Source organism: Pieris rapae, chromosome 3, assembly GCF_905147795.1.
Source record: "Pieris rapae chromosome 3, ilPieRapa1.1, whole genome shotgun sequence".
NCBI classification, from domain to species: Eukaryota; Metazoa; Arthropoda; class Insecta; order Lepidoptera; family Pieridae; genus Pieris; species Pieris rapae.
In genome coordinates, this window is record NC_059511.1 from 5,450,007 (window position 1) to 5,475,711 (window position 25,705).

Below are 25,705 nucleotides of genomic sequence, written 5' to 3' on the forward strand. Positions count from 1 at the left end.
TTTAGGCGTCAAGAAACTTTGTACCAAATGGAATTCCCATACTTTAACCGACGACATGAAACACATTCGTATGGACTATTGCCGCCAAATGTTAGATAAGTTCAACGGCAGTGACCATTTTAGACAAAGTGAGACTCAATGTGTGGTCTTGATAGTTTTTTTTTAATATCACCTTGGATATTAAGCGATATCTATCGATATCAATTTATACGCTCAAGGTGAATGGCATTTTTTAGGCCCTTAAATACAAAATTATGCTTCATTATTCAGCTCTCTTTAGATGTTATAATAAATCTTATTTAAATGCAATTTCAAAATAACGCCGATAAGGCTGTTGCGATGCTTTTGAAATAAAATGTACTAGTGACAAAGATGATAATTGAAGATGATAAATTTTCTTAACATTTTATATTACGATTACCGTATCCATGACTAATTTCATCTTTTCCATTGCAATTTGTCTATTTACTTTAATTGTCAATTCAAATAAAAGTTCACCTTTAATGTACACAAATACACTGATCTTGAGAAAATAGAATCATTCTTACTGAGAAAATATTTAATATAAAATGATTGATTTATAAATATTTCATCAATATCTATTAATGAGTAATGCTGAATAGATTATTAAATCTTTTGTTATTATGAGATGATTTATACAACACTGTCTTTTTCTATGTATTTTTATCGCTATCTTGACATTAATTACATCAATTCTTTGTTTTTAATAAGATTACATATCACGTTTTATATGAACTGAATTATATAAACCGGCTACGTATCTTAGATGGTATCAATATTGTATTATTATGATATATTTGCTGATAAAAGAATTATCGTTCGTTTTCCTTGATGAATGAAATATCTGCTTTGTGCCTTTAGAATTAGCTGTTTATTTAGAAGTAGTATTGCAACTAAAATTGTGAAGTGTATAATTTAATTAAATTTATTATCTTTCCCTAGTAACGTCTTAATTTGCACGAATTTTTTGAAAGATAAACTGACCTTCGGTGTTCGTTCATGGCTATAAAAAGATATCATAGTCTTAATTGTTCTAGATCAAATCAAAGTGCATACATTTTTTTTTAACCAGTGTCGCACGTATACAATGTCATGTATTATACATTGATTTACGCTGAAAAATACACATTCCCCAGCTCCAATTACCAATTCACTCGATGGAGCTAAAGCACTAGTGTAATGGTTATGCATGTAACCAGGAAGGTTCTCAAACTTGAAAGTTAACGGACTTGGTCGTTTTTGAGTAATATGTACCAGATTACATCATAGTGATGAGGATCAAAGAGTTGTTCATCATTTTTATTCACTATTCAAAAAGCTTAAGGGCCTGTTTCACAATGTCCGGATAAGTTCCAAATAAGCTATTTGTTACTTATTGGTATGATAAATAGTATTTTTGCGTTTCACGACTGTCAAATAGCGCCATACGTCATGAAATTCGAAGTATCTTATTTGGAACTTTTATCTTTCGAATAATTTATGTGTTGCATAGCTATTTGGCACTTTATCCATACATTGTCAAACAGGCCCTAAGACTAAGAAAGTAACTTATGATTTATCTACGTCGTATGTAAAAGTTATTCTTCATTAAATTACTACAATTTTGATTCATAAATCGTTACCAATAATGACCGGTTATACATTAATAAATTATAAATCCCCTAATTAATATTTTGTGTTTTCCTGGGTATTGTATTGAAGTATTGGTTATTTTTGTACAGAAAGTAGGCCAAAGCTCTATTAACATTCTAGAGGACTAATTAGAACAATTCAATCAATTTTCCACCACGATGATGTTACACTCATCGAGTTCTTTAATTTGAGTACCCACATAACATTTTTTTTTAAATATTATTAGGTATTTGTGAAATATATAAATATATAAAAAATGCACGTGGGTTCTCAAAAGAAAGCTCTTGATGAGTACAATATCAGAACGGGCTTATATTTACAAAAATGTTAAATATTCAAGAATGCCCATTGCAATAAAAACAAATTAGTACAAACAAAGTATTAGTAAACAAATAATTTGTTAACTAATGATGTTTTTAATATATATATAACTATACAAGCTCATTCCTAAAATTTCTAAATCTAATCTAAAACGTGTGTACATGACGTCTGTCGGGTCTTCTAATATATATATATCTAAATTTTTTTGTAAATTTTTAATTATAATTAATTTATTTAAAAAACATTATAATAATGATTAAAATGAAATATTATTAGACATAATGAATTAAATTTTTTATAATTTGATATAAAAAGGGGTTAATAAAATTTTTTTCTTTACAAAAATTCATTCATTTTTAAATTCTGTTATTTTGGAAGTAAATGCGGAGTGAATTTTATTATTAATAAAAATTAACTCCTTCTTGAAGTAAATATCACTCCTGCTGGGAGTGAATCAATTAAAAATCATTCACTCTTCATTCACTCCGCAAATTTTTTACAGTGTATGTATGTATTTTCATTAAATAACTGTTCGAAGGGGCAGGATGGCCTTCATCAAAACTCATCTTGTGTGATGTATGTGGGTAGGTGGGCGGGAGCAGAAATATCACAAGTCCTTGTTACAATCACAGTTGTATAATCAGCACGGGGCTCAATAATCGAAATACACATTCAAGTGAGCAATGGAAAGTCTAAGCAACACGTTATCAACTTAATTGTAACACTAGATTAAACTATCACTCGGATGCAAAGCGATTCGTCCCAAGCGTGTTGTTTGGGCACCGTCTCGAACAACCGTGTGTCAAGATGGCCGCTCTCATAAGCATCGACAATGACGCTTCGCTAGGCTGACTTTGACAGCTAAAAGTCAACCTGATGTCTGACGTTACGGATGCGCCGTGATGTTAAAAATAGCATGTCATTAAAGACAAAGTATAAAAGCTACGTTACGTGCAGAGCAATCGAGGACATAGTAGAAGCCGCGACAAAACAAAATGTCTTCTTCATCATCCTCATCACCGTTTGCACCATCGAAAAATTCGGCGTTTTCGCCATATAACCAGTGCACCAACAAGTCGATTTGTATCGTACCCAAAGAGTGGAAAGAATATTCCAAGAAAAATATGGACACTGTGCTGCAGAGCAAACTCACCAGTCATTGGAGCGACTACAAGAAAATAGAAGGTGCTGTCGTTCAAATTGGCGATGTAGCTGCCAAGCTGGAGTATCATGACAATCGCATATGGATGAAACGTTACGGCGACCACAGAAGCAGACCCCACCCGGGAGAATACGTCCTTACTCACGTTAAAAAATACGGTTCGCAGCAAAAGTAGATATATCACACTTTAATTGGAACATATTTTGTAAATAGCACTTAGGTAATAAATTATATTGAAAAATTATTCTTGTTTACTTTTGCCATATTTGAAAAATAAATTGGAGATGAGTGTGACTTATAGCGTTGGGTTACAATCAGTGACTTTAACCCGTCAGCACTCACGTTATGAGCATTTTGCTCATGCTCAATTTAAAACACTGAAAACTTTTTTTTTAAATGGGAAAATTGGAATTTTTTTGGAATTTTTTTAATAAATACCTATTTTCAAATAATGAACATTTGATATTATATATATTTAATAGAAAAATATTTTTCTCATGCCCGTCGAAAATTGTGAGCACTCTTCTCATCACGAAATTGTAGGTGTAAAAAAAAATTACTTTCGGTAAGGTTCAGGCTAGTTTGTGTAGCTTCGTAACTGTATAGCTGGCCGCATGCAGATTAAACGTGAGCAAAACTCTCATCACGAGAGTAAAGATTACCGAAAAGTTAACATGAGTGCTGACGGGTTAAAAAACGTTCAAACACACATGACTTCACGTCCAAAACAAATTTAGTTACTGTTTGATTGACACCAATTGATTACAATTTACATTCAGAGTATCGATGTATGGTACAATCATTTCATAAATCAATTTGACCTTTTGGTATCGACGGATTTAATAGATTGTAACCTGATGCGGATCTCCTAACAGAAATTGAAACGTACTTCAATTTACATACATAAAAGCGGTTACCTTTAAGCACTAGAAAATAAATTAGCCGTCTATTTTCATCAATCCGATTTATTGGTTCAACCACTCTTGAGTAGATTCGGTTTCTATTGCATCTGGTTTTGACTTGACGGAACTGGTACTCCACGAACTGTACTTAGACCCGAGTCGAAAATTCAGACCCGTTTAAGGTGTACTTTTTCCAACAATTCTTAGAAAATTGAGTGGTCAGGAAAGACTGCTCAGTTAAATACTATATAAGGCGTCACCTTGACAGTAAACAGTAGAGTTTTGTCCCATTTTGACGGGATTACAGTCTAACCAGACGTTGAATAATAAAATTTAAATAAAAATAATAAAATAAAAAAATACTTTTGTTGTACCGTGCCTAGCCTAGGACGCAGGTTCAAACCCAACTAGAGACCGATTTTTTTTTGTTTTTTTTTAATAATAATAATAATTTTGACGACAAAATTGACGAAAGTCATAAATATTGAAGCACACCTGTATAGAGGATACAATGTGATTTATTTATTGAATTGTACTACAACTTGTTATATTTCGCCCAATACTATAAAAATACAGGGAAATATAAGTTTTCCCCTGGAATTTCCGAATTAACTTTCCTTTCTTTGTCATCGAGAAGCTACCTAAACAATATTTTTGGCTATGATAAAGTAATAAAGTCTGTACGACAGTACCTGATAATTTGAGTTATTGCTTAGTGTAAGATTGTCAAAAATTCTAAGATAACACACGTTGGAATTATATTAATAAACGTTTCTGTTAATTCATCATAGTTATGTGTCGGCATCCGAGTGTCAAGGACCTATAGCGTCTTTACACATTATTACATCAATAAAGAAAAAAATATCTTGAGTGCTTCGGTACTGGAGGACGTTAACGGAGGCACGTTTATTGTAAGTGTATAAGTATCAAAAAATAAGTCACAAAAATATTATTGCAGTCGAGTAAGAATGTTGCGGGAATGAGATTTTTGTTATTTAATACGTAAATCATTTTTTTTAGTTCTACCGAAGTGAACTAAAAAAATATAAAACCTTAAAAATATAAAATCTATTTTTATAATATAAGTTTTTAAATTTCCGGTCGAATACATGGGCAACACTGAAAATGTTTAGAACTGGCCAGTTAGAAACATTGCTAATGAAAAGATTTGTTTGAATTTCAATTTTAGAACTCTTTGGTAACCAAATTTAGTATTTTTCATTCATTTTTCATTTGTATATTTGTGTATTGGCGGCAAATCTAAAACTCTTGCTACATGTGTAAATGAACCTAATACGACAAATTTTCGGTCAATGATTTATTATGACTTTCGTTGTGGGCTTATTGAACAACAAAGCTATGATTACTATTTTTTAATTAAGCCCCAGCATTCATACCACTCATACCACTTTTTACAATTGGTTTAACGAGTTTAAGTGGACGTAGCAATCTCAATGATGTTCCGCGTGAGGAACGTCCTTTAAGAGCGACTACTGAAGATAACATCAGTTCTGTGCGACGCATGATAGAGGAAGATAAGAGAGGATCCTATCAGCTGATATAGGCAAGCCTAGATATTGGTATGACTCATGTTCAAAAAAATTTACACAAACACTTAGGTGTCAGAAGCTGTGTACCAGATGGATTCCCCATACTTTAACTGACGACCAGAAACACCTTCGCATGGGCTGGTGTCGCCAAATGTTAGATAAGTTCAACGGTGGTGACTCAAATGCTGTATTTGTCATAGTCACAGGTGATGAAAGCTGGATATTGTTACGAACACGAAACTAATAGACAATTGCTCAGTGGGTGTTTCCTTTCGAGTATGGGCCAATTAAGGTGAAAAAAGGAAGAAGTCAAGAAAACAGATGATACTGCAGACTGGTATGTCAATCACACTTTGTCTGTTATGTAATGTTTTAGAAAATGAGTCAAATATTCAAAAGTGTGACTGTTGAATATTTGACTATGGCAGGTGTCGAGTTCTTCTGACCAAGCGCCCTGAGACTTTAATTTATTCCCAAGAACTAAAGATAAAAATCGAGTTATTCGCTATACGAGCCCTGAAGATGGGGTGGAAGCGTACGAATGGGCCCACTGCTTTTCTCAGTGGTTCCATCGAATGCAACGATGTATAGGGACGAACAGAGATTATTTCTAAAAACAATAAAAGTATTGGCAACATTTTAAATTAAGCCTAAACATTTTCAGTGTAACCTTGGCACCGTGCATGTATTCTAATAATAATAATAACATCGATTAAAATTATAAATTCATACGATTGTTTTAGGTCCTTAATCATTTAGTAAGTTTTCGATGTCGACAGTATCAGTACCATTATTATAATGGAATGCTAATTGATAAAAATAATGTTTAAATTTTTTAATAAATAATAATTTTATTACAGATATATATTCATAAACTTATATATTCATAAAAAATAACTCTGATTGCTCGGATTCTTCTTGACTCTTCGTAATGGTGTTATAAATAATACAACTTGATAAAAATAATCCGTGGTAGGTATGTCCCGTCTCGTCTTACAAGGGATCAACAACATCCCATCCGGCCCATATTATTTTCAAGAGAACATTAATTAATTTCAAGAGAACTATAAATAATTATTAATTTTACGTATAAATTTTACTTATGAAACTGAATTTTCTTTTGTTAATTGATTTTTTTCAAACAATCTATATGTTTATACAAGGTTGTGTGTTACAGAATTTGTGCATCGTATATTACTTAACGATCTAACTAAAACGATCAACAGTTATTTGTTAAATCCCATCTATAGACAACAAAAACCGAATGGCGCTACAATCTTTACGATCTGTATCTTAGATTACGTCTACGTAATTTTGTAATAGATACTAATATGTAATTAAATTTTTGGCTTTGTCATCGTCCATGCACCGTCACTAAACACGTGAATTATGATAGTGAAGTTGTTTTTAAACAACCATGTTATTTCCGAATAAGACATCGGGTAAAGTTAATGTATACAGATAATTTAGATAAGATTGTTCCAACTTGTTTTTTTGTTTTTTTTTTATGATGAAAAATCGAGAATATTTTCCAGTAAAATAAATCGTAAAGTAAACAAAGAATTTTTATAACCAATTAATTTGAAATTATTGATAAGTAATGAATGAATGCCCTGTATTACAATGTTATCATACAATAACATTTACATTTTAAATAACTACTGTCTACTTGCATCTATATAAGTAAATAAAAGTTAATCGCAAAAAACGCTTGTCGCAAAACTGAAAGTCGGCTGGACAAATTCAAGTATTTTTGTTTGATTGATTCATTGATCAGTAAGTATTTCTCTTTTTATGTATTTTTCATTGCACGGAAGATCCTAAAAAAAACATTTTTATTTACTATTAACGGAAAGTGAACCGTCTCGAGGTAGCAAAGCTAAATGTTAAGTTGCGTAAATGTTAAAAAAACGATTCAGGCGGAACGAGAAATGCGAGCGAGCGAGGCAAGTTCGCGAGGGCAGGTAGTGTACAATAATAATGATCAGGTTTTTTAATATTATGTCGCTTAGCAGATTAGGAAGTCCTGTAAAAAATATTTTGAATAAAGAAGTTCTGTTACGAGTACACGACATTGATTATATTATATATACATACATTAAGTAGTACAACAAATAATATTGTTTCATGTTATTATGTGATGTCTTTATGAGGAAATATAAACTTAATTAGGCTGTATTATATTATTTATTTAAAAGTACTGATAACGATAATGCCTTGGGTACAAATGTATCTTAATAAATATTAGAGGATAAGCACAATTGTTATGTGAAGTAAATACTGCATACAGTAAAGTGAGTCGTCTGTACTACGGTCCCGAAACATGCCAATGAACAAAATAAATTCTTAAATATCTCCTAACCACCATATTAGTACAAAAGATAATAAACATTAAACACATAATTTTTTGTTCTGTTGAAATCTAATTAACTTATGTACCCTTAAAACCTCGAATTAATAGGGTTACAATACAACGTGTTCTTAAATTGAATTGAATAATAAAACTTATATTTAATTTCAGAACTTTCATACACATTATGGGTGTTGAGAAATTTCCGCAGTTCGCTGTCCATAATTGGATGAGCGAAATACAAGCCCGTGTTGTGGCTAAATCTGGAAAGCCTAGGGACCGATTCCATCTTGGCAAACTGGTGCTGGATGCCCTTAGAGATGTTCCGGAACAAGTTCTTCAGGTACCTCTAACATAAAGATCCTGTTCCTCGTATGTTGAAAAGCATACATTTTTGATACCTTGAATATTTAAGTGGAATCTAGATAAAATAATAGATAGTTAATAAACGTCTAGTGAGGGCCTAACAAAACGTTTGACGTAACGCCAGTTACTGGCTCTGTTGATTTTTAATTTTGTCTTTAACCATTTTAAATATGATTTTTTTATATAGAACAGGGGGAAAATGGGCAGGAAGCTCACCTGATGTTAAGTGATACCGCCGCACAAGGACAATGCCAGAAGGCTCGCGAGTGCGATGCCGGCCTTTTAAGAATTTCTCTAAGTCGAATTTGTTCGGAAATACTTCAGTGGGCAGCTGGTTTCACAAAGTAGTGGTGCGCGGCAAAAGCTGCCTAGTCGAGGTGATACGGGTGGAATTTCGTATTCTGCCTCGACGTCCGATTATGAAACTCAGCTGCAGTTATATATATAATTGTTTGAATCTCAGATCGACGGGGGAACTGGGGAATCTGAAACGTTTGGTTCAGCCCTGAAGAGATCCGTTCAGTGCGCTAACGTGTTTCGGAAGATAGGTCTTAAAAAAGATGACGTAATACTTCTGATGGCACCGAACCATATTCATCTTTGCATACCACTTTATGCTGCATTTTACCTTGGCGTCGGAGTAGCAGCAGTTGATTTTACGTTGGCAGAAAGTGAGTTCAACGTAATTTTTGTTCGTGGGAAGAACTTAAAGAGTATCATCTAAGACAGGAAAATTATTAGCGCGTCGTTTCTAAAGTATTAGCAAGTATAGCAATTATCGCTGAGACCGTAGGTTAGAAACCCGAATGTAGACCAATATAGTTTCTGTCTCATTGCGCACTGTAACGCGCACATAAGTAGAAAAAGTAACCTAAAAAGTTTTCTACTTCTTTTCTTTTTATTTAATGTTTCACTTTACTTTTATTGAAGGAGCTAATTAAGGAATACAGAAATACGCATTAACGTTTGTGTGATTTTATTAAGTAATTAGTAGTCCTTGTATTTCAGGGGAACTCCACGAGACATTTAAATTTAATAAGCCTAAGATAATATTCTGCCAAAGCGAAAGAGCCCAAGATGTTGCGGCATCTTTACATGGTCTAGACTTCACTTGTGAAATCGTTACATTTAACGCAGGATCCAAGTATAAAACTTTCTCAGAGTTGTTGGAGCAAGAAGCAGAGGTTTCAGTTGATGAATTTGAGTAAGTTAAAAATCCTCTTTGTTGACCACTGAAGTAGAATAATTGTTTGCACCAAATATCGCACGTAGCTTTACGCAATCTAAATTTCTTATTAAGATTTCTTATATTTTATATGTATATATATATATATATGTGTGTATCAAAGTGCTAATAATAAAATAGTAATATAAAAATAATTAGAAACGAAACCTTGATGCCTCATGACGAATAATGATCTAATTTCAGGGCTGAAGATTTCGATCCATCAGAGACGGCATCAATGCTTATAGCGACCAGTGGAACCACTGGTTTGCCGAAATCTGCTGAAGTTACACACACGAATCTTGTCTTTGGAATGCCATTCATGTGGTAAGTCTATAATGTACTGGACAATGGACATATGGCTCCAGTTCAGTGGCGTAGCTACCTTTTGTGGCATCCGGTACCGAAGATGGTGGTATCACCCCATCGAAAGTAAAAAGCAGTAAATTTTATATGATACAGGACATGGATCATTTATTAAAAGATTGCGAGTATGGGACGGGGAATCCCCATGACAGCGACAGGCTCTTTTGGGAATCCCCGAATTCTACATAGAGCTGAGCTTGTGCTAGTGGAGGAATCCCTGAAAAGGATTTTTTTTTCAGGGATTCCCCCCTTAGTTTTATGCTAGCGATTGTTTGTTGGTTTGTACATTGTTCTTAAAGACCGGGCGGATGTCAACCCAAAAAAAGGTTACACCTAATGCGGAAGTTAATGATAATAAAAATATTTGAAATTGCTATATGTACGTATTTTAAAGAATTTCTTCCCAAATTCCTTCTATAGGGCCCAGTTTGACACGTTCCCCTCACCAGTACCTTTAAGTATTGTGATGTCTCCTCTTCAATGGTACTCGGCAATATTCCTACATATCTCCTGCCCTTTGATGAGGCAGACCAGACTCCAGTCATCAAAACCAATGACAAAGGAACATATATATTACCTTATTAATAAGTATAGGGTAAGTTGTATACAAAGTATTATTTAATGTGATAATTTGTTTTTTGTGTAATTTATCTTTAATGCTAAGATAACGGTAGGGATGAAAAAGCTTAAACAATTTAAATACAGCAATTCCCAGTTGTTGGTTAGTTTTACTTCAGGAGGCTCGCCTAATGTTAAGTGATACCGCCGTCCATGGACACTCTGAATGCCCGACGGCTAGCTTGTATGTTGCCGGCCTTTTAAGAATTGGATGGATTTGACCTTAATCTTTAAAATTTTGCTTATTCTCATTTACAAATATTTTCTTTGCTATAATAAAACGTTATCTACAAAAATAAATATATTTTGCAGCCTTCCTTCGCAATGTCAAGTCCAAATATGTGGATGACCTTGTTCAAGCCCGGAGATCGAGAAGAATGTGATTTTACATCGTTCCAATTGATTCTTAGTGGGGGTAGTGCAATGCCACAGGGTCTAAGGGATGAGATTAAGGTATGTACATGATTGAGGTGTGTATTATGTAATAACAAAAAATAAAATTATTGATTTTTACCAAAGATAATGGTACATTTAATGTGGTGGAATGATGGGAAATAGAGATAGATGGTGTGCGATATGATGAAATATACTGACGTAATATGGGTAAATGAGACAAACGAGGCATGTTAGTCATAAAGCTCACTGCTGATCCAGTCAGAGTTGACAGGGTATAGGTATAGGTCCTTTCTGTAGACGAATCATCTGGATCGGGTTAAAAATGGGCCTTATACGTTGTTTTAGTATATGCACCTCCCAATTAAGTATAATTATTTTAAGGTTATCAAAGAGTGTGAACGGGGATAAAAAATGGGTCAATTAACAGTGAACAGATGATCATGTGGCACCGTAACTATCTATCTATCTTTAGTGAAATAATTGGAGGAGCTAGTAACGCTTTGAACGGGTGTTAAGTTTATGAAAGTGAATATATAATAAAAAATATATGGTAGTTAAATAAGATGTACATGTTACTCTGATAGATTAACAAAAATTGGAACAAGTGGGTATAGAGTTAATGTATCACTGTAATCCTTTACGAAGTTCGACTGGCCGTACAAAAATGAGTGCTAATCATATGATCGTAATTGCTAGGTGTGGCAGAGAAAGAATGAAAGTTGAATAAATGCCGGTTTAGTGTAACAGTGTGTGATAGGTAAAGTAATATATAATTCTAGAGAATGGGCGTAATTGTAGTGGAAACTGTATGAAGCAAAAAAATATATGTCGAGATAGGCAGCAAGTAGAGATTGATACGCTAATATTTACATGGCTGATTATAATCTATCGTAAACCGAATAAATAATTTAAATCCCAATGTTCATAATATTATTGCTTTGATGTTAGTACATTTACGTTTACATAATATTATCAATGTGATGATAACCTTCTGTAACCAAAAGATTATATATTTAAGATAATTATGAAAAAATCTATAGCACGTCAAGACTTTGTTCTGTCCTGAGATTTCTGTATGTTACGTGATCATTGATTTATTAGGGAAGTGATCAATCTTTTGCATTTTGCACATTTTACATATGCCACTGACTTTTTTAGGCGTTAGATTTTCAAAAAATGAAATCCTTTAAATATGAAACAGTTTCTATAAGGTTACAGGTAATTTTTTCCATACAATAATACTATAATATTAATATTCTTATTCACTTGCGATGATAAGCCCCCAATACTGCTAAAACGGTTTTATTAAATTCACAGAAAGCAACTCCAAATACATTGGTATTGAATGTATATGGAATGAGTGAATTGGCTGGATTGGGTTTTCTATACGACCCCACAGAGCCAGAATCAATGGGCCGGCCAGTACCATACAATAAATATAAGGTTTGTTACCATTGAAACATAGTTTTCATATAATATAAGCATGCTTAAGCGTGACTTGTTTTATAAACCTAACTAGATCTATACAGTGGCGGAGAATTCATTTCCAGTCCCCTCCGGTCTTCATTTCATTGTTCTTAAAGGTATAAATGATGTTCTGTAAAAATAAAAGCTTATTATATAAATCTCCTGTCACGATGTTTTTCCGCGATGGACTCCTAAAGTACTTAACCGATTTTAAATTAAATTGGCATACCGTGAGCAGTCTGGTCCAACTTAAGAGATAGGATAGCTTAGATCTTTAATTATAGTCGCGATTTTATTTTATTGCAAATTATTTGTGTACAATTAATTAACAGTCACAATTATCTGTTAACTTCAAAAGCTATAGTAAACCGAAAAAATCTAAAGTATAAATAAAATTTATTTTGTGAAACGAAGGAGAAACGAAGTTCGCGGGGGCTAGTTACTTATAGATTTAAATTAGTTTAACAGTCTTGACAACTTTATTTCTTTACCTATTATAATATATAATCTACATGAGTATTCCTTTTTTAGCTTGTAAATCTAGAGACTTTGGAAGAAATTACGGAACCTAACGTCAATGGTGAAGTTTGGTTTAAAGGTCCAGCTGTTTTCAAGGTAAGCATCACATGTCGTCGATACTATGTCTCCCCAATAGAAGTAGCGTTTTAATATTGAATATTTGTATCAAACCTAGTTACTGTTCGATGATATATACGAAAATTTCAAGAAAGCAAAAATAATATACCCTATTTTTAGATATTTAAAGATTGAAATTAACTACTGACAAAATTTTGTTCGTAAGGACACTAAATTTGTAACTTCTCGGACATTAGGCGGTTTTTTTTCTATTGGTACATACTCATCGGTCGTAAAATCTTTCTGAGGCGACAGCAGAAGGCTTTAATGAAAGCTACTTTCAGGTTACGTTATTTCAGCTTAGGGAAATATCAGAAGGTGGTGGGTGTGAGTTGTTTTAATACATAATAATATATACGAAGCATAACCAAGCAAATTTTTCTAAGTAATTCAAACCTGAGGTTTGATATTGTCCGCATCCGTAGATGCCAAATTTTTTTTATTTTACAGGGTTATTATAACAATGAAGAGGTTACAGCGGCAACCCTGACAAAGGATGGATGGATTCGCACTGGAGATATTATGTACCGAGATAAGAATTATCTTTTCTACTTTGTTGACAGATTCAAAGCACTACTAAAGTATAGAAATAATCAAGTGAGTTTATTTTTTCTGTCCTTGAAATCTAAATAAAATAAAACATATTGTTTTTATAATTATTACAATTATAACTTTTGCTGACCATACATGCTGAAGGCACTCGAAACGTCACGCTTTGTAATAAATTAACAGTAAAAGTTTTATTTAAATTAATGTTTTCTTAGAGTTTTCTTTCTCTCTTTCTTTCTTTTACAACTAATGATAAACAATTTCTTATTATTGCTATCGTTTCGCTAAAGTTGATCTGATATCTAACGGTAATAGAACTAAGGAACTTTACTTAGGACTGTACTGTCTGCAATGTTCATGTATTGTTTAATTTTCAATTTAGTTATTGGTTCAAACTGAAACTCAAACTCAAAATATCTTTATTAACAATTAACTAGTAAGTAAATTTACAATTAACATTTACTACGAGTAAATGTTAATTGTAAATTTACATTTACTACCAGTTATTAAAATGCAGAATAAAGAAATAAAACTTGTTTCCAATTTCCGATATTCAGTTTTTGTAATCAGAAAACTTTATTAAAATTTTAACCGTCATTTGTTTTTTTTATTTTTTATGATAAAATATTATTCAGTCTCAATAATTGTAGAGTACGAGATTGCGTTTCTCTTGTAGCCTTATTTTCCCTTTTCCACCTATATCATCGACGTCATTTTTGTATAAAATGCACGTCAACTTTTTGTAACATATATTCTAAATTTGTGGTTAAATTGGCTCTGGATATAAGCGGCTACAGTATTTACAATTTTATACCAAAATAAATTTTGTGTTTACAGATATCTCCAGTAGAAATAGAAAGTCTAATCAGGAATCATCCAGGCGTGTACGAAGTAGCCGTGACAGGGGTCCCGGATCCAGAACATGGTGATCTGCCTGTTGCTTTTGTGATAAGATTAGGCGAAAGTAAAGTGACTGCTCAAGAGATTAAGGATTTGGTTAAAAGTAAGTAAAATATTAAAACTGTGGGCGTGGTAGAGCTGAATGTTTCGTGATGATTTCTAAGCGCTCAGGCGAAACAGTATGTTATTACTTCTTACTTATTTTAATTTCCTTGTTTATTTGTTTGATCAAATTAACTTTTAATAATAGCATTCCAATTATACAAGTGATATTTTTGAAAGTTTTTCTTTTGTAGTTGAATAAAATGCAATGTAATTAAATATATCATTGTTCAAACAACACAAAGTATTCAGAGAAAATAATTCTTCCTACTTTACTTTCAGACAATTTGTCGGACTCAAAGCAACTTCGGGGAGGCGTTATCTTCATTAAACAGTTACCTCTAAATGCTTCCTCCAAGGTTGACAGGAAAAAACTCGCCGCTCTTGCGAAAGAAATGGAAAGAGAATAAATTTACCAAATTGGGCCAAATTTCTTATGATTTCTAAAATCAAATCAGACGTTATAAGAAAAAATGTATTATAATGTAATAAATTGTTGATTGTTATTTCATCTCTTGGAATCCATGTGTTGCAATAATATACATAACAATAATATTTTTGTTTCTTATTAATAAATATATGTATGGCAAAAATCATGTTGTAATGTTATTACACAACTCGCGTTATATCTTTAAAAAAAGATGTAGTTACAACCAAAACCAACAATACCATACAATTGTCGTTTTAATAAAAACTTTGCAAACCGTTCTATCGCTGCGTCTTTAAAACAATTCCACAAGATCTAGAATAAAGAGGGATTTGGAGTTTTACGATTTTAATAAGTATAATAAATGACAGAAAAAAACACTATACCTTTATTGATAGTTTAAACTAAAGTAGTCCAATGTTTATTTTTAGACTAATAAAAATAATATATGAATATATTTTATTAATTCATTTTGGGTTATAAGGCGATGGAACAATATCTAAAATCTAATGGACACATTGTTCGTAATGAGAAATAAGGAGGGCATATAAAAATCATCATTTCTATTTTATAATTCGGACTAATCTTTGCTATATTTTCGCATAGCTGCCAATTGCTTAGCGTTACTCTGTCGTCTACTATGTGATGTATGTCTGGAATGACTAGATCTTTCTGATCGAGGAGTTGGTGCTGGATCAAGGTCATTCTTTTGGGACTCCTCTTCGTCGTCCTTTTTGGAGCCTTTAGAACCACTACCAGTGGATTCCCTGTGCCTCACTGGTTTTACGTCGCCACTGAAGCTAAATATGAATTTCAGTTCCGCGATTAATTCTTCTCTGAAGGATACCTGAAATTTAATTTTTTTACGATAAATGTTTGGTTTGCCTTTAACGAAAAGCCGTTTTCCTTCTATATATGTGCACAATTAAGGCTCGTTTTTACAGTGAAGGCAAACACTCTGAGGAAACACGCATGTTTAAACTAAAAATCGCTTGATCATAGATCACAAAAGGCTTATTGATAAAATTATGAACAAAATCTGAGGCTGACCTACTTTTATTATTTTTAGGTTCCTATCTTCTTGACGCTTGACGTGTCGTGTCGTCTCTATATTCACATGATTTGGGTCTAGTCATCTCTTGTTATAGAAAAATTGGGAGGGTTGGCGTAGCCACTTTTCCAATAATATTTCTAATATTCATAGGCGGTTGGGGCTTTTGAATACGATGTCTTTAATTTGTCTAGTTAAGCTAGCCATTACTTTCTGTCTTAGTAGTTCGCATGCACATGTCGTACCACTGTAATATTATATTGCGAAAAAACATACCTTTTCCCTTCGAGATATCATCCAAACATCCACCGTCATCTCAAAGAAAGCACAAACTACTGCAAGGGCTGAGCCGGCCACTAATACGATAAATACTCCACCCACATTCGCCAATACCAGAGGTTGGGCGTCACCACTACTTGCATCATCATCCTGTCAAATGTTATTAATTAAGACTGATTTATAGATGGATAAGTATAATACGTTAGAGACTTACTGAACAAGCACCACCACCACGCTTTTCCTTCCACCACTTGTCTTTCATTCTGGTAATCGTCCCTTGCTCTTGCATTTGTAATATTGATTCGCTCATCGGCTGTCTATATGGTGAATCTAAAACATATGACTTGTATATTTTAACCCCATAATTTATAAAATGTAAATTAGTCTAATAGGCTTTGAATGAAAACATTTCGTCGATTTCTGTCAAATTGTGTTAACGCTTTTATCGAAGGACGAGTAGGTACATTAGGTAAAACGGTGCAGTCGAACTATTTATACCAACAATTTGTATTTACTGTTACCAAACTTAAACGATGAATATTAAACTTGCTTTATTACAAAATGTTTTGAATTAATGAATGAATAGAATATTTGATGCTCAAAAATTTCAATAACATTTTTGGGGCCGTAGAAAAATTCCATTCCTATAACCGTGACTCACTCACACCAATTGAAAAAAAACGGCCATATGACACATAAGTTGCGATTTTGGTGTAAGACATAACGCTAGCTATAAAATCCAATACTTTTTCAGTTATACTTAGCCTAAATCTTACGATTAGATTCGCTTAGACTTTCGTATGTCAAATATGGGAATCATAGTTGTCGTTTATTCTCAAAATTTTTAAGTTAAAATCGGTGACGTATATCATCAGCAAGAAATATAGCAAAGTAGAAAAGTAAAATGCTAAAGAAAATAAAAATAATACAGAAAGTGAACCGAGGTCAATCGCTATATAGATTTTAAATATTAAGTTGAAACGTTTTAGAGTCAAAATATACTTTTCTTCATTGCAATTCCGTATCCCTTGCTGTCTAATAACCCTCCAACTTGCGCTACATCACAGTTCCTCTCTACCATGTACTCAATAGACGTTGATTCCATGAGAAACGCATAATTTTTACTCTCATCTTTCACCCTGAAACCATAAATAATAAAATGTCACAAGTAACAAAACATCAAAGATATGGCCATGAAAGACTAGTTAGAATTGTGTTTATATTTATATGGACGGACAAGAAGACTCATTTCTACGTCGATTACAGCAATAATAACATGATAAACAGTTATGATTTGAATATACAAAATAATTGTAAACTTTGTAAATATAGTTTGTGTATACATATGATAATGTAAACTGTTTTCTGTTTTTGAGAAGTTGGTTTAACACATAATCGTTAATGTTTTAAATAAAAGTAAAGTAGTTATATATAAATTACTTTATTTTTATATATGTATATACTATTTATCCCCTGAATTTCGTTTTGCCTAAATAGGATTTTTATACTTGGTCTTTTTTCCAATTTTTCTCTAATAAAAACCTGCTTCAGAGTTTTACGAATAATTAAAAAAATATATTAAAATCGGTCCAGCCGTCTTCGAGTTTTGCAACATATTTTTTAATTACATGGTTTCAATATACTATTACCATTCCAATCCAATATCATTAGTCTGAGTCATCAGCTCTGGGTGATCTTCCATGTATTTATACATTTTTTGGTACAGTAAATTATCAGATTCCTGAAAAAAATTTAATATGTATTTTTATAATATTAAAACCGTTAATCCTACAACACAAGCGGAGGAATTGTTTCCTGAACTTTTAGGATTACAAATGTTATCGAAGTGTTAAAGTAGATACACAGATGTCACTAAATTAAAAGAAGATAAACAAACCATGATTGATAACATTTTTGATAATATTTGATAACATTAAAAAAAATACACTATTGGAAGTTGTCACTAAGAATAAATATAGACTAAAAATAAATGGTAAAAGAATCGCATGTCACGTTCGATTTTTAAATTTAATCGTCAAAGTTTTTAAAAATTGATTAATCAATGGATTTAGTTGATATATAGACATGTGTATATTCGCACTGAGCTATTAAAACACTGTACTTTCCCTTTTTATCACAATGTAAATACAATATGATACAAACGAGTGAATATTACGTAATTTAGATTTTTGTTGTGTGGTCCATATTCTATGAATCATTGAATACCTTGAAGAAAGTAAAAGTAGCTCCATTTTCTTTCGCACCATATTTTATATTATATGGATTACTGGCCAAATCTTGAATAGTTTTTATGGCGTAAAATTTCGATTCAACAGTGAGAAAGGCAGCCAAATTGGCCGTATATGATGACACCATAATTAAGGTGAAGAACCACCACATACTGCCGGCCATTCGAGTTGACACAGCACTGCAAGAAAAATCATTTACCCCATAAATATAAGAAACTGATAGCTCTATCTCAAATGGGTTTTTGGTTAAAGCAAACCAATCTAATAGTAGTCAATCGGGCAGGAGGCTCACAGGATGTTATGTTTATGTTTATTTATCTTAATTTAGCAAATACAATAGATGTAAGTTATGAAACAGGAGAAACTTTAATAAGTCCCAAAGAAAAGGCATGCTTCTCAAATTGAGATGAATAAATGAATACCTAAAACATAGATAAATGCTTACATTGGAGCTATTTCAGATCCTTGTGTCAAAACACTACCTAATGTAAACCAGAAGGAATTGGCCAGTGTGAACTGATTGTCCAAAGTTTCAGGTTCAGCGATGCACGGATAAGGATTTTGCCATTCTTCGGGTGCGAATCTGCCCAAAATGAAAAGCAGTACCGATACTCCCACATAAGCCCCAGCCAAGTAACCCCACACCTTAAAAACATATATATTGCTATATTAGTATGCCATTTCACCCGATAACATTATATATTGTATTTTAAAGAAAAACACTTTTTTAACGGATTGAAATTATGTATTATTGTAAGCTTATAATTATTTAAACATAATTTTAAATTTAACCGACGTTTTGCGTGCTTTACAGCGTGCGTGGTCACGGTGACAAGTGTTATTCTTTAAATGTGTAAAAGTTATGTTAATAAAAGACAATACTATATTGTATTTTGCTATATTAAAGATTTCTTAGTCCTCTGTGTAATTATTTCAGTTTTCATATTTTTTAATTTACTAGCAGATAATTGATAGCAATCTTACCTCGTATGAAAATGGTGAAATGAAAGAGAAGAGATTGGGCGGTTCCTTTGTTGGTTTTTTATATAAAATAGTTATTCCCAAGTTCATAAAAGGACTTGTAAAATCAACAGCCCTCTGACGTTGTGATGTGATCGTCAAATCTGTGATTGCGAAATCAGCTGTCTGGAAGTTTTAATTTATTTATTTTCTACCTTTATAGTTTAACTCTACATAAACCTTTTATGGCAAATATTGAATAATGCCACTCTTATATATTTAATTAGTGTTATACTGAATAAATCAGTCTTCACCGCATCATTTTTAAGTCAGCGAAATGCTCGCGTAAGTGGTGAATCTCCAAGCAAGTGTGCGCGCCAGAATTATTTTCATAATAGATACCACCGTCTGGATTGCAATTTTTTTTAATATTTAGATATATACCATTCTAATTGCATAATAATTAATGATCGGCAGCAGGCAGCAGCAGCGAACGGCGGCAGGGTTTTTAAGTTTATTACACAAATACTACCTTTTGTAATATTAGTATAGAAGAGCCGGGCAAAATCATATGATATTAAGTATTGTCACCGTCGTGGTCATACGACATACAAAATTGGCACCGTATCTTGAACCTAGGATATATTGTTTCGGAAATAACTCAGTGGTTGGCAATAATGTGTTGCAAAAAGTATCTTAAAATCAATCCAATTCGATAATAATTTTGAGAGTGGCGTGGTTAGCCACTAGTACTAATAAAATTTAAACTGAGTTTTATAAATTTTGGTACAGAGATTGCTCATGTAAGTACGGGAATATATTATTAATTAAATATAGTAATAACCCTGGGCGATTCATCGGCTGTATCTCAAGCAGATAATCAACCTTTATAATGAATTGATAGAATACGAAATACGAATTATTAACCAAATACTAACACCATCAATAATTCTCGCCATCATACCACTCCACTTCCCAGTCTTTTTATTCAGCGAACCATAAACACCGTCTTCTTGTATTTCGAACGTGAAATTAAATTCGTTCATTTTAGCTAGCTCTTCAATAATTTCTATGCCAAAGCCCTCATATCGGTCATTTCCTTCTAGTTTCACTGAGGATTCCTTAAGCATGCCATATGGTGCGCTCTGAAAGTTTCATTTAATGTCTACGAGTATAGTTTAATTCAATCAAATTTCAAAGGGTTAATAAGGACTCATATGACAGTACGGAGTATATAAATGTATGACGTTGATAAAAAACTTAAAAGTTGTTAACTTTGTTTAAACATTTAAATTAAAATAATAATTACAAATTAATGTATAATATTGTACATACTGATAATACAGTGATTGACCTATCCACTGAATTGTTTAATTTGAAAGTAATACTTTGTGCCTATTTCAGTATAGCAGTTTTATTCTAGGAACACATTGTCTTACATATAATTATTTGACTAATGTGTACAAGTTATTCTAAAACCTTTATTAAGAGGGTAATTATTGTGGAGTTTCTGGCCTATTCTTGTCTACACGAAACTACCTTTTGGAAGGGGCAACTAAAATCTTCTTTATATTTTATTTACTGTTCAAAGGTGGTCTAATTGGAATAAATGATTTGACTTTGACTTTAAAAGGCAAAATGGATTATTTATATTATGGTTATATTATGTGTATGACCATCAAACTCATAGTGAGGTTAACCTTCTTTTGAATAACGTAAATGACGATTATGCAATATCTTGTACCGTGTGCTTAAATTTTGCACGCTCTTAACCCATTGTTAATAATTTAGATACAAAAATAAAACGCGATTCTATTATTATATATCTTTGAGTAAATAATCGGTACAAACCAGGGCAGTGAGTACCAGGAAATGCTTTCCTTTCATGGAATCCGTTCCCTTTTCCTCAACAGCTGGTATAAACTTTCTCATTTCAGTATATCCATCTTCTAATGACCACGTTCCTATCTGCAAATATCGATTAAAAGGAATATTTAAAATAGGCACTTCTTCAATTTAAGAAACAAAACTTGCTATTTCTTTAAGTTCTTCTAGTTTAAATAAATTTTCACCGCAAAATTATGTGACAGTATGTGTACTATTTGTAGTTTAGTATATTATATAATTAGTAAAAATAAACATAGCTACAACTAAACAACAGGCATTAACGATTCCAAACGTAACATTTTGAAATTATGTAATTATTGTAAGATTTATAACGGTATAGTTTAAAGAAGCTTCGATATTTGCTATCAACAATTTTACAGTCACTATGTAACATGTAAGAAAGCACACTTTACGAGAGCTAAATGAAGTAATAGTAAACGATAATTTACATCTAGAATTGATTATTTTATATATCTTGGTGCTACGATTACAGTTACAATTTTACGTATTGTTCATTTATAGTACAGCTTTTTAAAATATGTATTAGAATTACCTTTTCAAAGCCATGGCTCGTTACTTCAAGGATGTCTACTTCAAAGTCGGAACGAAGGCCATCTTCGTCAAATTTAATCACTCCACTTAAACCATCTAATTCAACCTGTAATTTTACGTGATCAAAATTAATTTATGCTTACTACGTAATATACTTCGTTTACTATGTATACAAAGGTGACTTATGACTTTATTTTATTATTACAAAATATAATCACGAAAGTAGATAAAAGTAAGATTAGGTACATTAACCTAAAATAAATACTTACAGTTCTTATAAAATTTATTATACTCGAGCCAAAATTCCAGGCTTCACCGGCATCGCAGGTAATGTTTCCACCCTCTTCTAGACTCATTGCTTTAATAGCAGACGTGTATAACATAACTGCGTCATATAATAAAGCCAAATTGAGATTTAAACTGTTTCCTTTGATTGCAGTGTCTATACTTCCCTGTGTCAACTCTTTCACATTATTATTTAATTCAGCTATAAAATTTTTGATGTCTTCCATTTCGGGATCGAAGAATCTTATACCTTTCAGTAAAAACATATTTTATTTTAATGATGTGCTTCAAATCTAAGTTCAATTATTCTAAAATCGATTGATACACGGTCAATAAAGTGTCTATGTAATTACAGATTTTTGAAGTTATACTTCTTTTGGCGCGTTAGGGAAAAATAATGCGCGCGCATACCGTCACAAAACCCGACACCCTGAAGTTAGCAGTTAGAAAATGTTTTAGTTTTGTCTATTGTTAGTTTCCTTTTTTCTTCCAACGTAGGATAAAATTTTTGAAAATATTTTGATCTTGTTACGCCAAAGTATAACTTCTAACACGGTACATAAGTACACACACGTTATTTTAAATAATATATATAGCAATCCGTGGAATTATTATATGTATCAAATATTTTGGCTTTCATTATTAGGTAAACTTCTATTTATGCTATTTTCGAGATTTGCCAATGGCTGAAAGATATATGGGGTTATTATACTAGTCTGTTGTGAAAATATTTTTGTAATAAAGTGGGTCACTAGATTATAAATTAAACGGCTATAAAATCTTTGAACAGATTTTGCCTACTTCTTACCAGTTATATTAGAACCTCCATGCTTATACGGATCAATGTCAAGAGTTTGAAAATCTGGATTCATGATGATGTAACTATGTTCATCCGACATTATACCCACTTGTTGGGCTTGCTCTAAGAACAATGGTAAATTCTCTGTACTGCATAATACGACATAATTTATTGAACCAGATGCCTTTATTGATTTCAATTGATACCTGAAAATTTCGAGGTATTCGAGGTAAATGTAATTATATTATTTCTTTACTTGCCCTGAAGATGCGGTGAAAGCATACAAAAATGCCATAGAAGAGACCACTCAAGAAGAATGGGCCCATTGCTATCCTCAGTGGTTCCATCGAGTGCGAAGATGAGTAGAGGAACGGAAATTACTTCGAAAAAGATTAAAGTATTGGCAACTTTCTACATTAAGCCGTTTTTCATTTTCTAAACCTTTTTAGTTTTACCTCGGTACATACTCAAATTTATATAATAGTGTTATTATTTCATAAAATTAGAACAGTAAGGAATGTTTAGTGCAATAAAAAAATCCCGTTCGCACTCGCCGTAGTTTAATTTCGACTTACTGCAAAACTACTACATAGGTCTAATCGTCTTGTAATGCATTTTGCTTATATATGAAGTGTGTTTGTTAATCTGATTTATCAAAAGACATAGATAATTCGAGACGTAGTTTGGATATCGAAACCAAGTCTGAATTAATGCGCATCGTATTGATTGATTTATTTAAGTAACAATTAGCTAAACATAATACAAGTATGAAATAAAACGTACCGGAAGTCATCTCCAGCTGCAAGTTGTACAAGCTTTATAACAATATGCTCTTGCGCATCTAATTCTTCAATATTAAGAATACTGTCAACAAAGGGTAAAAATTCTGCCCCGTCGTATATAATGGTGAAATCTTTCCAATCTTTAACTTGAATAATGCTTGCAAAAATCTGAAACGTATAAAATTCGAAGAGTATGACGAAGAGTTCACATGGCCCTAAAATCAATGGTAATTTAGGGAATTTGTTGGGGAGCAACCTGGATCGTTCCCTGGCTATCCTACAAATCCTACCCTAATATGAGTATGCTACAGCCGCTTCGAACTACGAGCCGACTTCATCTCCACCACCATTATCTCGATATCCTTGCTTAACAAGGATTTATCTAATTTATTTAGATTAAATTTAGATATAAATACCTGTGAATATGCTATATGATGGGGATATAAGTTGACTGCAGACCAATTTCGATTTTGTGCTGTCACAGGTTCAGTTATAATCTGTGGTATTTCGAGGTAATCGGCAATGACCTGTACATGGTGCAACGTTGCTTGACTTGAAGGTCCAAATATTCCTAGTACATTGTTCTGTAATAATTTTATCAACGATTTTAACGAAGACTTTGCAATGAATCCGTGGGAAGTGGGAAGAATGATTTGTTTTTGATAAAACTTATGAAGTTAGCTAATGGGAATCAGTAACCCAGTGTAGTTATGGAATGCGAGTGACTGCCCAACGAACAAAGTGCCCAGAAAACTTCTGAGCTTCTGGAAGGCTTAGCTGGCCTAATTAGCCAGGAGTTTACGCACGAACAAAATTGGCGTTAAGAACTGAAACTAAGCCTACACTACATACAAATGTCAACTTACTACACTGTCAACTTACTGTCAACTTACTACACTACACTACATACAGGGTCAAATTTGGCCCAAGGCCTTGACGTCCAAAATTAAAATATGACCAGGCTATTGTATCTCTTAGAGACTAAACAAAAAATATCGGTAGCAGAATTTATTGGAGAAAAATAATACAAATACGTACATCTAATAGAGTGCATATTGCATCCTCTGCTTCTAGAAGATCACCTGGTGAAGTCTTTATAACCTTTGGTACAAATGGGTTTTCTTCACCCTTAGATGCATCGGAAACTCCTAAATTGAATGCCGCTTCAAGAATAAAATTGCCATCGTCAATGATCGCACCTGGAAATAAGTAAAACTTTTATTTATTATTACATATGCATATATATTAACATTTTTTTAATAAAAAAAAATATGTCATCATTTTATTAAAAACACTATCATACTATATTCCTGTTTGTATAGGTGTAATTGACTGAATTTGTTAAAAGTTAATATAAAAACTACAATTTTAGTTACAGGTGGATTAAATTGGAATAGCCAGCTTAAAAATAATATCGAACATCGACTGTTTTAATTACATCTAGCAAAACAAGGCTAAAGCAAGACAATACATACCTAACAATCGATCTGCATCAACATTACATACGATAACAATCAGCCAAAAAGCAAACATTAAGAAAACTCTTTCTAAAATCACAAACTCGTTTGCGTAACGCGGGAACGCATAACTAATTTTATTGATTCAAGAGCGAGAAATGCATAGGACTATTATTTTTGGATCTTTGGTATTGTGCAGTTAGTCATTTAATGTCGCATCTGTGACTGGCGAGCGCAGTTTGGCGTCGGTTCCAATAACCCAAACTACACCAAGCATATGAATATTTGTAGATGTAAATGATTACGATTTAAAAGATTTAGGCCTTTGTTGCTATCTTCGGGGTCGATTAACAATTGTATGTCTAAATGGTGTGCGACCTATTAAAACTTCAAAACGTCAGGAATAAAATTTGT

The 25,705-nt window shown here is 32.6% G+C and overlaps 2 protein-coding genes across 2 annotated transcripts; one reads left to right on the top strand and one right to left on the bottom strand.

Moving 5' to 3' along the window:
- Positions 1-4,814: 4,814 nt before the first annotated feature.
- On the top strand, positions 4,815-15,118 carry LOC110993309 (luciferin 4-monooxygenase). The gene is made up of 12 exons (XM_022259518.2): positions 4,815-4,949; positions 8,110-8,281; positions 8,768-8,975; positions 9,313-9,508; positions 9,734-9,856; positions 10,316-10,490; positions 10,826-10,966; positions 12,227-12,352; positions 12,908-12,991; positions 13,463-13,609; positions 14,399-14,564; positions 14,846-15,118. Exons 2-12 carry the CDS (start codon positions 8,126-8,128, stop codon positions 14,971-14,973), a joined length of 1,650 nt encoding a protein of 549 aa, XP_022115210.2. The 5' UTR covers positions 4,815-4,949; positions 8,110-8,125; the 3' UTR covers positions 14,974-15,118.
- A 237-nt stretch (positions 15,119-15,355) lies between these two features.
- Positions 15,356-25,494, bottom strand: LOC110993306 (glutamate receptor ionotropic, kainate 2). Its single transcript, XM_022259515.2, has 17 exons — positions 25,310-25,494; positions 24,873-25,033; positions 24,251-24,418; positions 23,836-24,002; positions 23,062-23,258; positions 22,238-22,503; positions 21,970-22,074; positions 21,381-21,497; positions 20,468-20,674; positions 19,554-19,715; positions 19,015-19,214; positions 18,547-18,748; positions 17,970-18,061; positions 17,323-17,459; positions 16,535-16,650; positions 16,318-16,470; positions 15,356-15,837 (listed from the first exon to the last, which is right to left on the bottom strand). The coding sequence occupies exons 1-17, from the start codon at positions 25,365-25,367 to the stop codon at positions 15,571-15,573; spliced, it is 2,775 nt and encodes a 924-aa protein (XP_022115207.2). The 5' UTR covers positions 25,368-25,494; the 3' UTR covers positions 15,356-15,570.
- Between the last annotated feature and the right edge of the window lie 211 nt (positions 25,495-25,705).